General features: G+C 36.5%; 1 protein-coding gene across 1 annotated transcript; it reads left to right on the forward strand.

Moving 5' to 3' along the window:
- Positions 1 to 11,115: 11,115 nt before the first annotated feature.
- LOC105045436 (uncharacterized) lies at positions 11,116 to 13,747 on the forward strand. Its single transcript, XM_010923713.4, has one exon. It carries the CDS (start codon positions 11,594 to 11,596, stop codon positions 13,310 to 13,312), a length of 1,719 nt encoding a protein of 572 aa, XP_010922015.1. The 5' UTR covers positions 11,116 to 11,593; the 3' UTR covers positions 13,313 to 13,747.
- Positions 13,748 to 13,970: the final 223 nt, after the last annotated feature.

Consider the following 13,970-nt stretch of genomic DNA (forward strand, 5'->3'; position numbering starts at 1 on the left):
GGTTGCACTAGTCTACCATGGCTACATCTTGTGGTACTGTAGTTTGATGCTTTTAGTTGCTGCGATTATTTGCTATTGAATGGTTTCAGATTCAATTCTGATGCAATGCCTTGGTGATGGAAGTTTCCATAAGTAATTTAGATAGCTATAAAGCCACATTTTAATCAATCCCATAGTTTTTTCATTCTTCTTTCAGTATAAGCTCAATCTATGCCAAATGAAGCCTCCACTAAATAAATCATATAATATATGTTATGAAAGATATGAGAAAGAGAGAAGAAAGAAAACACACTGACATAGTAATTTACGTAGTTCGGCAGTGTGCCTACTCCATGGATGAGGATAGAGCAAAAAAATTTTATTATAATAAAATGGAGTATAAAAATAAATAGTTATCTCTCAAACCCAAAATCTCAATACACCCAAATCTCACACAAAAGAAAAGCTCTCAAGTTTAAAACTCTCGCTCTCTTGCTTTCTTACAAATGGTGGTGTAGAATTGGAATATATATAATAAGGAGAGAGAAATCAAAAGAGAATATTCAAAAAATAATACTGCCAGTTATGATCGATTTTCTTGATAGATTTCTTTAATTATCAAAATCGTACTGCTGGTTATGACTGATTTCTTGACAAATTTTCTTAATTGCTGAGATCATAATTGACTCTTGATTATTAAAATTTTAGATTGATTCTATTATTTCTTTCCTTCTTGACTTGATTCTATAAAATCAATATGATTTGGATTATTCTATCAGATTGATATCATGACAAATATACCATACGATAAAATAGAAAACTTAGCTCATTATTTTAGAGCCACATAAGAAATCTCCACTTTGGCTTAAAATTAGGTCAAACTACTTCAAATATAGTAGAAACCTTCTCTATCTTCTCCACTACTTTCTGAAAGGAAAGAAAAAAACTTAAATACTGCAAACACCAACCAAATCCAAGAAATGCTTGAACTTGGCAATTGGAAGAGATTTTGTCAACATATCAGCTGGATTATCTGCAGTACCAATCTTAATCACAATAATATCACCCTGTGAAATAATATCATGAATAAAGTGATACCTCACGTTAATATGCTTTGTTCTCTCATGAAATATTTTATCTCTAGTTAGATGGATAGCACTATGACTATCACAATGAACAACAGTTATATCATATACCAAACTGAGTTTACAAAACAAGCCTCTCAGCAAAATAGCTTTTTTAATAGCTTCTGTCACTGTAATGTACTCAGCCTCTATTGTTGATAAAGCAACAATAGGCTGTAAAGAAGCTTTCCAACTAATAGCACATCCACCAAGAGCAAATATATAATCTGTAATGAATCTCCTCCTATCAAGATCTCCTGTAAAATCAAAATCAACAAAACCAATCATACTGCTGCCATGTCTTCTAAACTCTAAGCAAACATCAGAATTACCTCGCAAATATCTAAATATCCATTTCATTATTTGCCAATGCTCTTTACCAGGATTAGACATATACCTGCTAACAATACTGACTGCATGTGAAATATCTGGATGAGTACAAATCATGGCATACATAAGACTGCCAACAGTATTAGAGTAAGAAATGCCAGATATTTGATCTCTCTCATCATCTGACTGTGGAGATAAACTAGCTGAAAGCTTAAAGTGGGCAGCAAGTGGAGTACTAACCGGTTTGGCATCTTTCATATTGAAATGCTCCAAAATTTTCTCAATATACTTTTTTTGAGTTAAATGAAGCAATCCTACCTTCCGATCTCGCTGAATCTCCATACCAAAAATTTTTCTGGCTGCTCCCAAATCTTTCATCTCAAACTCACTGTTAAGTTGTGATTTTAACCTATCAATCTTAGATATATCCTTAGCAGTAATAAGCATATCATCTACATACAACATTAAATAAATAAAAGATCTATCAACAAGCTCCTTAAAGTATATACAATTATCATATTTGCTTTTGAAATAACCACAACCTACCATGAAAGAATCAAATCGCTTATACCATTATCGAGGGGACTATTTTAATCCATTTAGTGATTTTTTGAGCAAGGATACATGATCCTCCATGCCTTCAATAACAAAACCTTCAAACTGATGTATGTAAATGATTTCTTCAAGTTTCTCATGTAAGAATGCTGTCTTAACATCAAGCTGCTCTAACTCCAAATTATGTATGGCAACTAAGGAGAGTAACACATGAATAGAACTATGCTTGACTACTGGAGAGAAGACATTATTAAAATCAATACCAGCAACCTGGTTATAGCCTTTAGCTACTAAACGTGCTTTATATCTAGCATCTTCTACTCCAGGGATATCTTCTTTCTTCTTGAAAATCTACTTGCAACCGACAATCTTCTTTTCCTCAGATGGTTTTATCAAGTCCCAAGTATTATTCTTATACAGAGACTCAATCTCTTCATGCATGGCTACTAACCACTTAGTAGAGTCAATATCAGAAGTTACTTCTGAATATGTAGAGGGCTCGTCAATGTCACTTGTCTCTTGAGCTACAGACAAAACATAAGCAATAAAATCAGCATGACTAGACTGTGCAACATGGCTATACCTGACTGGTGACTTTATCTCCCTCCTCTGTCTATACTTGGCAATGCAGTAAGGCTCATCTTGTTGTGAAGTCTGCTCTGAATTAACTTGTAGTATCTGTTCTGAATAAAACTCAAGAGTAAAATCCCATAAAGGATTAGAATCAACTGCTCCTAGCTCCACCTGCTTGATGTTACCTTTAATCTATGTAGATTCAGAGCTAATAGTATTTTTCTATCTAGAATCAATCATAGCATATTCATCAAAAGTAACATCTCCACTAATGATAAATTTTGATGATTTGGGATCAGGACATCATAATTTAAACCCTTTCACCCCAAATACATAGCCAAGAAAAATATATTTTTTAGCTCTAGGCTCTAGCTTTTCTTCATCAACATGGGCATATACAGGACAACTAAATACTCTCAAATTAGAATAATTAGAAGGATTACCGGACCATACCTCTTCAGAAATCTTGAACTCGATAGTTGAAGCAGGAGATCTATTTACCAAATAACATGTAGTGGAGACTGCCTCAGCCCAGAACTGCTTAGACAAGCCAGTATTCAAGAGCATGCATCATGCTTTCTCTAATAAAGTTTTATTCATATGCTCAGCTATCCCATTCTGCTGTGGTGTGTGCCTCGCAGTCTTGTGTCTAATAATGCCTTCATTCTTATAGTATTATCAAACTCAAAAGAGCAAAATTCTAGTTCATTATCAGTTCTGAGTCGCTTAATTTTCTTACCAGTCTGCTTCTCTATCATCACCTTCCACTGCTTGAAGTTTTTGAATACTTCACCTTTGTGCTTCAGTATGAACACCCAAGTCTTCCTGGAGTAATCATCAATAAAAATTAGCATATACCGAACACCATTTATGGAAGAAACACGTGAAGACCTCCAAAGGTCAGAATAAATATAGTCTAAAAAAGCTTTTGTTTTGTGAACTCCTGCACTGAAGTTAACTCTCTTTTGCTTTTCAAAAACACAATGTTTACAAAAATCCATCTTTCCTACATTTTAACCATAAAGAAGACCTCTCTTACTTAAATAGAGTAGTCCTCTCTCACCCATATGACCAAGTCTAATGTGTCACAGTTTGGTACACTCTGAGTCAGATATAAAAGATGTAGAAACTACAACTGAACCTATAACAGTAGCACCCTACAAGATATATAAATTTGAAAACAGTCTCTTTGCTTTCATAGCAACCAAGGCACCTCTACTGACCTTCATGACTCCACCTTCGGATGAATACTTATACTTTTTAGCATCAAGAGTACTTAAAGAAACTAGATTTTTCTTCATCTCAGGGACATGCCGAACATCTGTCAAAGTCCTCACTACACCATCATGCATCCTAATTCGAACTGTTTCCATCCTTACAATTTTACAAACTGCCCATTAAGATAACTCCGCTGCTCACAATCTCATAGGTAGAGAACCAATCCCTATTGAGACACATGTGGAAAGAACAAGCTAAATCCATGAGCCAGTTGTTTCTAAAATAAGCATCACTGGTTGCAGCAAGAACATAGTCAGCACCATCAGAATCTTCTCCCACAACATTAGCTTCTATCTGTTTTTCAATTTTTTTCTGACCATGACCCTGATTGTTATTTTGTTCCTTATTTTTTAATTTATAACATTCAGATTTAATATGCCCCTTTTTATTGCAGTAATGACAAGTCAAGTTTTTATTTCTTGACTTAGACCTATGCTTCTGGCTACTGTTACCTGAACCCCTATCATTAGACCTTTCCCTGGCAACTAAAGCATCACCCTGTCCTTCGGTAACACTCCGAGATATATACTTTTCAAGTAGCTCCTTAGAAAATAATGCAGCTTTAACATTTTCTAAGGATATAGTTTCTCTACCGAAAAGAAAAATTTCTCTAAAATGCTTATAAGAGAGAGATAAAGAACACAATAATAATAGAGCCTCATCTTCCTCTTCAATCTTAACATCAATAGATTTTAAATCTGTAATAATGAAATTAAATTCATCAATATGAGTTTTCATGAGTGTACCTTTAGCCATGCGCAGTATGTATAAATGGTACTTCAAATATAACTTGTTGGTAAGAGATTTTGTCATGTACAAAGATTTCATCTTCAACAACAAGCTAGCAGCTATCTTCTCTGAAAGCATCTCTCGCAAAATCCCATCAGACAGATACAAGTGGATCACTGTCAAAGCTTTATCATCTATTTCCTCTTTCTGCTCTTCTGTCACATTACTGGGCATCTTCTCTTTTCCTAGCAGTGCCTTTTTCAAGCCCTTCTGTGTTAGGACTGCATGCATCTTAACTTGTCATAAATTGAAACTGCCAGTATCATCAAACTTCTCAATATCAAATAATGAAAAAGCCATAGCGATCGATCTCATGAAATTGGCTCTAAAATCAGTTTGTTATGAAAGATATGAGAAAGAGAGAAGAAAAAATACACTGACACGTAATTTACGTGGTTCGGCTATGTGCCTACTCCACAGACGAGGACAGAGCAAAAGAATTTCACTATAATAAAATGGAGTACAAAAATAAATAGTTATCTCTCAAACCCAAAATCTCAATACATCCAAATCTTACATAAAAGAAAAGTTCTCAAGTCTAAAACTCTTACTCTCTTGCTTTCTTACAGATGATGATGTAGAATGGAAATATATATAATAAGGAGAGAAAAATCAGAAGGATATATCCTAAAAATAGTACTGCCGGTTATGACCGCTTCTCTTGACAGATTTTTTTTTATTGTCAAAATCGTATTGCTGGTTATGACTGATTCTCTTGACAGATTTTTTTAATTGCTGAGATCATAGTTGTCCCTTGATTATTGAAATCTTGGATTGACTCTATCATTTCTTTCCTTCTTGACTTGATTCTATAAAATTAATATGATTTAGATTATTCTATCAGATTGATATCATGACAAATATACCATACGATAAAATAAAAAATTTAGCTTACAATTTTAGAGCCACATAACAATATAGGACTCAGTTTAAGTAGAAAATAACTATACTTGATAGCTTTAGATACATTGATATTGGTACCAGTTAGAACTTTCAGCTCATTTCTGTTGTATAGGAACATGTAGAACTGCATGTTTCATTAAATAATCCCCTTGATTTTCATTGTAAGCCCAATATACTCAAGAAGCTCTTAGCATCTCTCTTCTGCAGTCTCTCTCAGGTATAAAATGATTCTCGGTGCACTCAACATTTTATGATCTTAAGTATTTGGATATACCCATCTCTGTGTGCTAGCCTCGTAACTGTGAGGAGTATAAAAAAAGATGCAAGACTTTGGAGAGTGGAAAATTGCTGAGTTTGGGATTTAGGAAGAAGAGTAAAACTACAAAGAGGAGAAAATATCAACGTATTATGAGGCAACTAAGTTTGGTTGGAGAGAAGATTGAAACTATCAGCTGATTTTATTGGGATGATAGACTTCCTGAGAGAAACAGAGTGAGAGAGAGATCAATTTTCAAAATCCCTTTATGGTTTTGGCAGCCCCAAGGAAAACCTTGTCGTCTCTCTCTTGAAAGTGACCAGCAATTTGTAAGGGTGGGGGAGTCTTAAGAAGTCAAATAATGCTTAGCTTGCTGGCATTTCCTGATTCCAAACCAGAGATTTCTAAGAGCTAATTTGTTGGTAAACTATAGTATGCAGGCATTGAAAAATATACTCTTCTTAGTATGGGTGTCAAAGTAGCAGGATAGCAGAACATGATCGGGCATCCATGGTGTTATTGCAAGAAGGATTTGAACTCCAGCTCCAACCCTTTTTTTTGGAGGAGTTTTACCAGTGCGTAGTTTGTTTTGGGACTTTCCAAAGAGCTGAAGCTAGAGGGCAAACTACTCCATCATAAGCTAGCAATCTCTATTAAGACCAGCACAATCCAGCGAAGTCATTTCCTTGCTTCGGCGAAACTAGATTGGCGGGTAAATGGGGAAAGACCTGGAGTGAGTTGCCACAGAACAAATTAAGTTTGCTGGGTTGCAATTCTTAAAAAAAGGTGGTGTGTTGGGTTTGGACATAGTACTATCTCTCTGCTTTCTTCCTTTCATAATTGAGGCTAGACCTGCATTTCTACATTAACCATTTCATATTAGTTGATGTCTTTTTTCGAGAAAGGAATATTAGTTGATATGTCATCTAAGTGAAATATGTAATTGAAGCATGTCAAGTTGTTACAGGCGTCACCTTTTAATTTTTTAATGAGGGTGCAGACCATCAAAGTTAAATATGCTCAAAACTTTGAGAGAAAAAACATGATCTTTGGCATGTAGTATTTGATAATTGTTGTGGTAGCCTCCAACTTTCCAATCTCGGCTGCTATCTAAAGGGCTACCTTGGCATTATACTGATGAGACTAACCAATGAGCACAACTTGGCTCTTGTCGGCCAGCTTATTTGGAAATGATTTAGTCCAACCAGACTCTGTGCAATTCATATTGAGTCTCCTATCTGTGCTATCACAAGTGCAAAAGATTCAGGCCCTTTACCAAATATTACGTGTCAACCTTGAAAATTTAGGTAACCGACACCCCTCTATATAAAAAGGGAAGCAGAGGACCCATAGGTAAGCTTTGATTCATGGAATAAGTACTCCACATTCTTCACTCGTTCACACACATGCACTCTCTCTCTTTCGATTGTTCCTAAAGTTTAGACTGACTCACGCATCGAAGGATCTTCCCCCAAACAATCTCTAGCTAATAGATTTTTTTTTGGTTTTAAGTCACCTATAAGGGTAGACACCACTCTCCATTTCGTTTTTGGTTGACCGCTTCCAGCTCGGATAGACGCCAGCCTAGACTTGGGGCTTTGCAGCGGCATTAACTACTTAATGAGTAACTTAAATAAATAAAGTTGCAAATGTGGAGCTTGTTAAATTATTGAGTTCACATTTGTATTATTGCTATATATGGAGAATAAAAATGCTGAAAACTATTTTTCTTAGAAAATAACAAGCTTCCAAAAAATCTTATAATTACAATCGAACATCTGATGGCATGACAGGCAAAGCTTTAGGTGCTTCTGCTCAAGTTTGGTCCAAGACGCCTACTTCCGCATATAAACTCCAAAACTCCCATTTATTTTCACAAATCAACATTGGGCTGCAGCTCTCTACCATTATGTGTATCAGAGAAGCACCCGACGTGGTTCCTATTACATGTCTGCTGTTAATTTCTCGTATTTTTGATTTGCATATCATCAAGTTAACCTTTGCATCTTTAGTCATGCTTTGGGAAAGCAACCAGTTTATGGTCATAACAAGAAAAATCATTGTAATTTTTATACGGTGATCATTGCGAAGTTGCATCACTTTTTCCGTATAGAGTTATTTAAATTCTTTATTTAATTACAAAAAAATTGGGATAAGAGAGTAAAACCCTGACAAATTTGTACCATCAAAATAAATTGATCATTTTCTATTATTTTTTTATATATTTTATATTTATTTGCTTTGTATTCATATATATTGATAAATTCAAAATTCTAGCTGTAGGAAGGAGATGAGATCATCTTGAAGAATTCTAGGTAGTGACATACAATTAAGGTAGCATGTAAAATTCTTATAAGTAAAAATTCATATAAGATGGTGGGGACTACTATTGTAGGGATTGAATTAGGAGATTTATATTGATATTATAAGGGTGCAAAGTGAGCTTTGAAACTCTTATTAGTAAAAATCATCTAAGTGGGTAAAATAAGTAATTCACGATGCTATTGGATCTACAATTACATAGCCTTCTATTTTTTAACATATTGAAGTTTATTACTATTCTTTTGTGCTAGTTTTCATTATTCTTATATATTATTTACTGAGAGCTAATTATATTTTTACTTCTCTTTTTGCAGGTTGAATTTTTCAAGAAATTAGGTACGTATGGCTCTTACACATTATGTACTTTTTTTATAAAAAAAATTCTATTTGGGACAATACGTTTTCTTTTATCAAAACTTTGAAGGACATATCAACAACTTTGTTTAATAAAGTTACATTTCTATCAGTATTATTTTTGTTATATAAAAAGCTATTCTTATTGCAAACTTCTTTTTACTTTTGAATGAGCAATTGATTCTAATCATTTGTGGAAGTTAAACTTAAAATTTTGATTACTTATTCATGTCAACCTATTTTTAGCGCATTAGGTGGCTTTAAGATGCAACTGAAAATGGGAATGCTACATATGCTCTTACCCATGTTATCAGATGATTCATTATATATATAATATGTTGCCAGTGATCACATCCACTGCTAAAAGATTATGTCCAGTGATAAGAATTGCTGTTAAAAGTGTGTATTTCCAGTGGTCAAAACTACTGTCAAATGATTAAAAATTTTTCCCAGTGGTCATAATTACTACTTTAAGATTACTTTTCCCAGTAGTTAGAAGTGTTGCTAAAGAATTCCCATTAGTCAGGACCTTTGCTAAACATATAAAGAATGAAAAATTAAACATACAACCATTGTATGCGCTTGGACAGTGTTATGACTGTAGCTCAGTAGTGATCAGAAAGACCACTGGAAAAATTTTCTTGACGGTTTTTGGTACTTACCTGAGCAACTTTGACCGCTGCTGAATCCCCTATTTCTTATAGTGCATGCTCGCCACCACTGCGAATGATTTGGGTAAAATCCGGTCAGGTTGTATATTGGATGAGTTGGAGCAAATTGTCATCCTTAATATATAATTCAGGTGCCCAGGACACAATTGTAGTAGTAAATTACAAAGAGTTTTGGTTGAGCTTTTAGCTACTGTTAAAAGCTTGTTTGTTTGGATGTCTTATTATCTTTTACCATGCAACCGGAACTTCTATGAAAGGTAATGATTTGATTGGAATTGAAGGCAAGAGCACATTTTGCATTTAACATAGACAAGCAAGTGGGATTTGGGAGAAAAGAGAAGAGAGAGGAAGCAATAGATTTCAATTTATTTAGGAGATGAATCAAAGGTTTAATCTATTTGGGGAGTTGTATTATAGAAGAGATAGCCCAATATGTTTGAGAGTTTTATAAACAAAATTGATTAGTTCAATTTATTTGAAATTTTTATGGCATGGGTTCGATTTAATTGGAAAAAAGAGGAGAGAGAGCGCACATGGTAGTTAATGCGCGCTGGTAAGAAAATTAGTGGGTTAAGTAACTTATTTTTCAAGATAAATGGGAAGACATTCTCCTTGTGAAAAATGATTGATATAATTTAAAAATATTCCCTGATTTCTAACCTATCATATAGGCATGTACATGTGTGCATGTATGTATATACATACATACACACCCATGTACATGCTTATATATGTACGTGGATGTGTGTATGCATAGATGTGTGTGTGCATACATATGTACCCATGTATGTATGTATGTATTTATGTATGTAGGTACGTATGTACATCTATACATATATTTATCAACACAAGAAAAATGATTTCTAGTGATGGATGTTTATATTTACCAATTTTTTTGTCAAATTATGGAATTAAGTCCATTTGAACAATATCATGCATTCGTATAAAATTTAGAAACAACAAGTTTACTTTTATTAATAATATTAAGTCTGAATATACCTTCACATATGTAGTCTTTCTCCACGAAAATTCCATCTTTGAATAGAATAAACTTATCTGCCTTGATACTAATTTGAACTCAAACCTATCAAAAAGATTACTAGGTAGAAGATTTTTTTCTAACTTTGATACATAATATGAATCATTAAGAGAATTTTTTTTCAGAAGTGAACTTGAGTTCCATTGCTCTTTTTCCCTTGACTTGTGCATTCGATGAGTTTCGCATCTGAAACACTTTCATATTCTACACATTTGTAGATCATGAATGGACTCTTCTCCTTACACATATATATAATTCCGTCATAATCAATCCATTAAGCCCCATTTGACTTGTGTATCCCTTTTTCAAGTAAATGATATTCTACCGTATGGTATTCATATTTTATATAATAAAAACATGTACCTTTTTTCTTCTTTGTACTCTTGTGAGTATTAGCAAATTGTTGGGCTCTATTCTTTATGGATTTGTTGGACTAATCATCCTTTTATCTCGTGGACATTAGAAATATAGGCAATTTACTCCTCATTTTCATCATATCTATGATACTCATTCTTGATACAAAAATGATTAGCCAAACCCTCAAAAGATATATTTTTTTTTTATATTTCAAACTTCTTTTAATATCTTTTCATAATAAAAGAAGTTTGTCAATAATAGAGGATACAGTTATGAGTTCATTTATATACATATTATGCAATTTATAATTATTAAGAGCACACTTTATTTTATGCAATTTTCTATAATAAATTTATCATTAATTATTTTATAATTATTAACTCTACTAATAAGGAATTTTTTATTGGATATGTATCTCTCCTCTAATTTCTCCTACAACTCTTTTGTGGTAGAATAATCCGAATGATCGGCTAGGGAGGAGATGTGGATTAAGGGGTAGGGGCAGGGAAGAAGGAGAAGCCAGAACTCGACCAAAGAGGCATGGGGTCCAAGGATGGCCATGGGGGAGGAGGGCCTCCGATGAGCCATCGGCAACATCCTTTACCATGGCGATGCCCTCATCGTCCTCCATGTGATGCACTCCAAATGGGACCGGTCCCAACCCGGTCCTGTGGAACCTCTTCCCTTCTGTTTTCTTTTCATTTTTAGGTAATCATTTTCCATCGCTGCATTGCAGCTGCGGCCCACCGTGTCAAATATGTCAAGAAAGGAAAATTTATGCCATTAACAATTGCTTTTGTCAAAAAGGAAAGTGCGTGATTACGTCCTTCAATCCCCACTAAATCACATCGGAGCGTCTCCGTTTGGTATCCAACGATCAGAGTTCAACGATCCCCAACGTCTAGTTCTTCTAACGGTCAAAAAACCTGCAGGACAAAAACCCCTCGCTCCGCCCATTCCCATTCCCAAGAATCCACAAGAAATCAAAGAAAAAGCTCTCCAAAATCTCTCGTCTCCTTTTTCTTCCCCCCCTCAAAGATCTTCTCTCCCAATCCACGAGAAGATGAGTCTCCTCCATTTCCCAGATGCCGTCAACTCCAAAAGCCTCCAGATTTGGAACAACGCCGTCTTTGACGATGCCGCCGGTGGCTCCGATGTGGCCGCAGCAAAGCTGGCATTGTCTGCTCTCCAACCCATCTCCAGCAACCAATCGGAGTCACTCGACTTCGATCCGTGCAAGGAGAACCGCAGTCCCACTCCGGTCTACGACAAAACCCCGATCTCCAAGAAATCTTCGACAGCTCTCAAGCCAGCTATTTCTGGCAAATCATCCAAAGTATCCTTCAAGGAGGATGCCCAGATCAACGACGAAAGTATCGACGACGAGATCGAGGAGATCGAGAAGGAAATCAGGCGGCTGTCATCGAGGCTCGAAGCGCTACGAGTCAAGAAGGCGGAGGGGGATTCGAGGGTTGCGGCCGCCAGACGGCATGGGCGGATCGTTCCAGCTAAATTCATGGACGCGAAGCAGAGCACGATGAAGATTCTTGAGATGCCTGCTTCGAAAAAGATGGAGCAATCTCCGTCGAGCGCGAAGCTTCGGCAGAGGTGTGGTAGTCTTGGACCGCTGGAAATCATTGCTAGCTCCCCAAAAGTCCTGGATTTGAAGCAAAGCTCGACGAAGAATCTTGGGTCATCATCGGCTCTTAAGAAGATCGAAGAATCTCCAGCAAGCGCAAGACTCCAACGGAGAGGAGTCAGCCTCGGGCCACTTGAAATCCATGAGAGCATCAGGTCTCGGCAATCGAAGGCACTTGAGGGTACTACTCTGAGATCAGTGCAGATTCACAAGAAACAAGGCTTTTGGAAGCTTGACGGCATTCAAGAAGAGAAGGGGAAAACAAGGAGGTCCAGTCCTAAATCTCGACCATCAATTGCTGCTAAAGCCTCCGTACCAAGGAAGGGCGCTACGACAACCGCTGCAACAAAGAAGGTTGCAGAGTCTCCAACAAATGCCAGGCTCCAGCGAAGGGGTGTCAGTCTTGGGCCCTCAGAGATAGCCATGAGTGCTCGATCTCGTCAGATAAGAAAGATTCAAGAAGTCAAAGAGAAAGGGATGAAGGCAGAGAAGCGAGGACGAAGTTTGAGCACAAGTCCTAGATCACGGCGATCATCTGCTGCTGCTAAAGTCTCTGATCTAAGGAAAGGGATTGCAACTGTTGGAGCAAAGAAACCGGTGAAAAAAGAGGAAGGATCACTGACTAGCCTTAAACCTAAGGTTCTTTTCCATGAAGGAAAGAATACGGTCCCTGCGAAAAGGCCATCGAAGAATACCAGAGCAAGAGTTGTGGCGAGCCGTTATAGTCTGGCCACCACACGGGTTGCAGGAGATGAGCCAGAAAGCAGTCTGCGGAAATGGTCATTGCCAGAGTTAGGCATGGATGAGACCAATGGATCCATTCAAGGATCGCATGGGTCTGCGCATGAGAGCCAAGAGGAGTTGGATGTTCAAATGAAGAAAGAGGGGGAGATGTCAAGCAAGGTGGAGGGAAATGTAGATCGCTTGTTATCTGTTGATGAGAATTCTCCTCCGTCGATCATGAAGATTGCCGAATCACTTCCTAAGATCAAAACATTGCGATGCATCAATGAGAGCCCCCGTGACTCTGGGTGTGCCAAGAGAGTTGCTGAATTAGTTGGAAAAAGGCCGGTCTTTGGTAAGGCAGATGATGAGGATGTTGCTTCCCCTTGCCAGTCCCTGACATTTGAAGGGGAAGAGTAGTGCATTAGCATTGATCCAGTCCTCTTCTTGTGTCGGCATGGGCATAGTTTTGAAATTGTTCGTGTGTCAATTTTTTTTTAAGCTTCCTTTTGCTGCAGCGAGGCTTGATTTTTCGATGTTTTGCTTTGCAGTGGACAATAACTTGTAATTTTTGATCTGCTTGCTCCTGAAGTGGTAAGCTGTTCTTTAGCTTACAGTATAGCATATTTGGTTGTTGGTTTTTGAAACATGGGCAAGCTTTGCTGAACCCTTCTTCTGCTTCCAATGATTAAAGCTGGATATAGTAGCTATATTAAGAAATGCTGTGTAACAATATGTAACCAGTGCCTTCTCTATGGAAAGAAAATAGTGATGATTTTCATGTTGAAAATGCTTCAGTTGTAGACAAACTTCATTCTTGATGTTGAATTTTGCATTGAAATGGGAACTGTGAAAACATTTCAATTGGTGTAAGCTTTCTTTTAGTTCCAGAGGCTTGATTTTTTGATGTTTTGCCATGTAATGGAACATAATTTGTAATGTTTCTTTTGTGTCCGCTTGTTCCTGAAGTGGTAAGCTATTGTTTTGCGTACAGTATAAAATCTTTAACCATTAGTTTTTGAAAAAGGGGCAAGCTTTGTGGAACCCTTTTTCATATTAAATGATTGAAGCAGGGTAC

This window comes from Elaeis guineensis, chromosome 5, assembly GCF_000442705.2.
Source record: "Elaeis guineensis isolate ETL-2024a chromosome 5, EG11, whole genome shotgun sequence".
NCBI classification, from domain to species: domain Eukaryota; kingdom Viridiplantae; phylum Streptophyta; class Magnoliopsida; order Arecales; family Arecaceae; genus Elaeis; species Elaeis guineensis.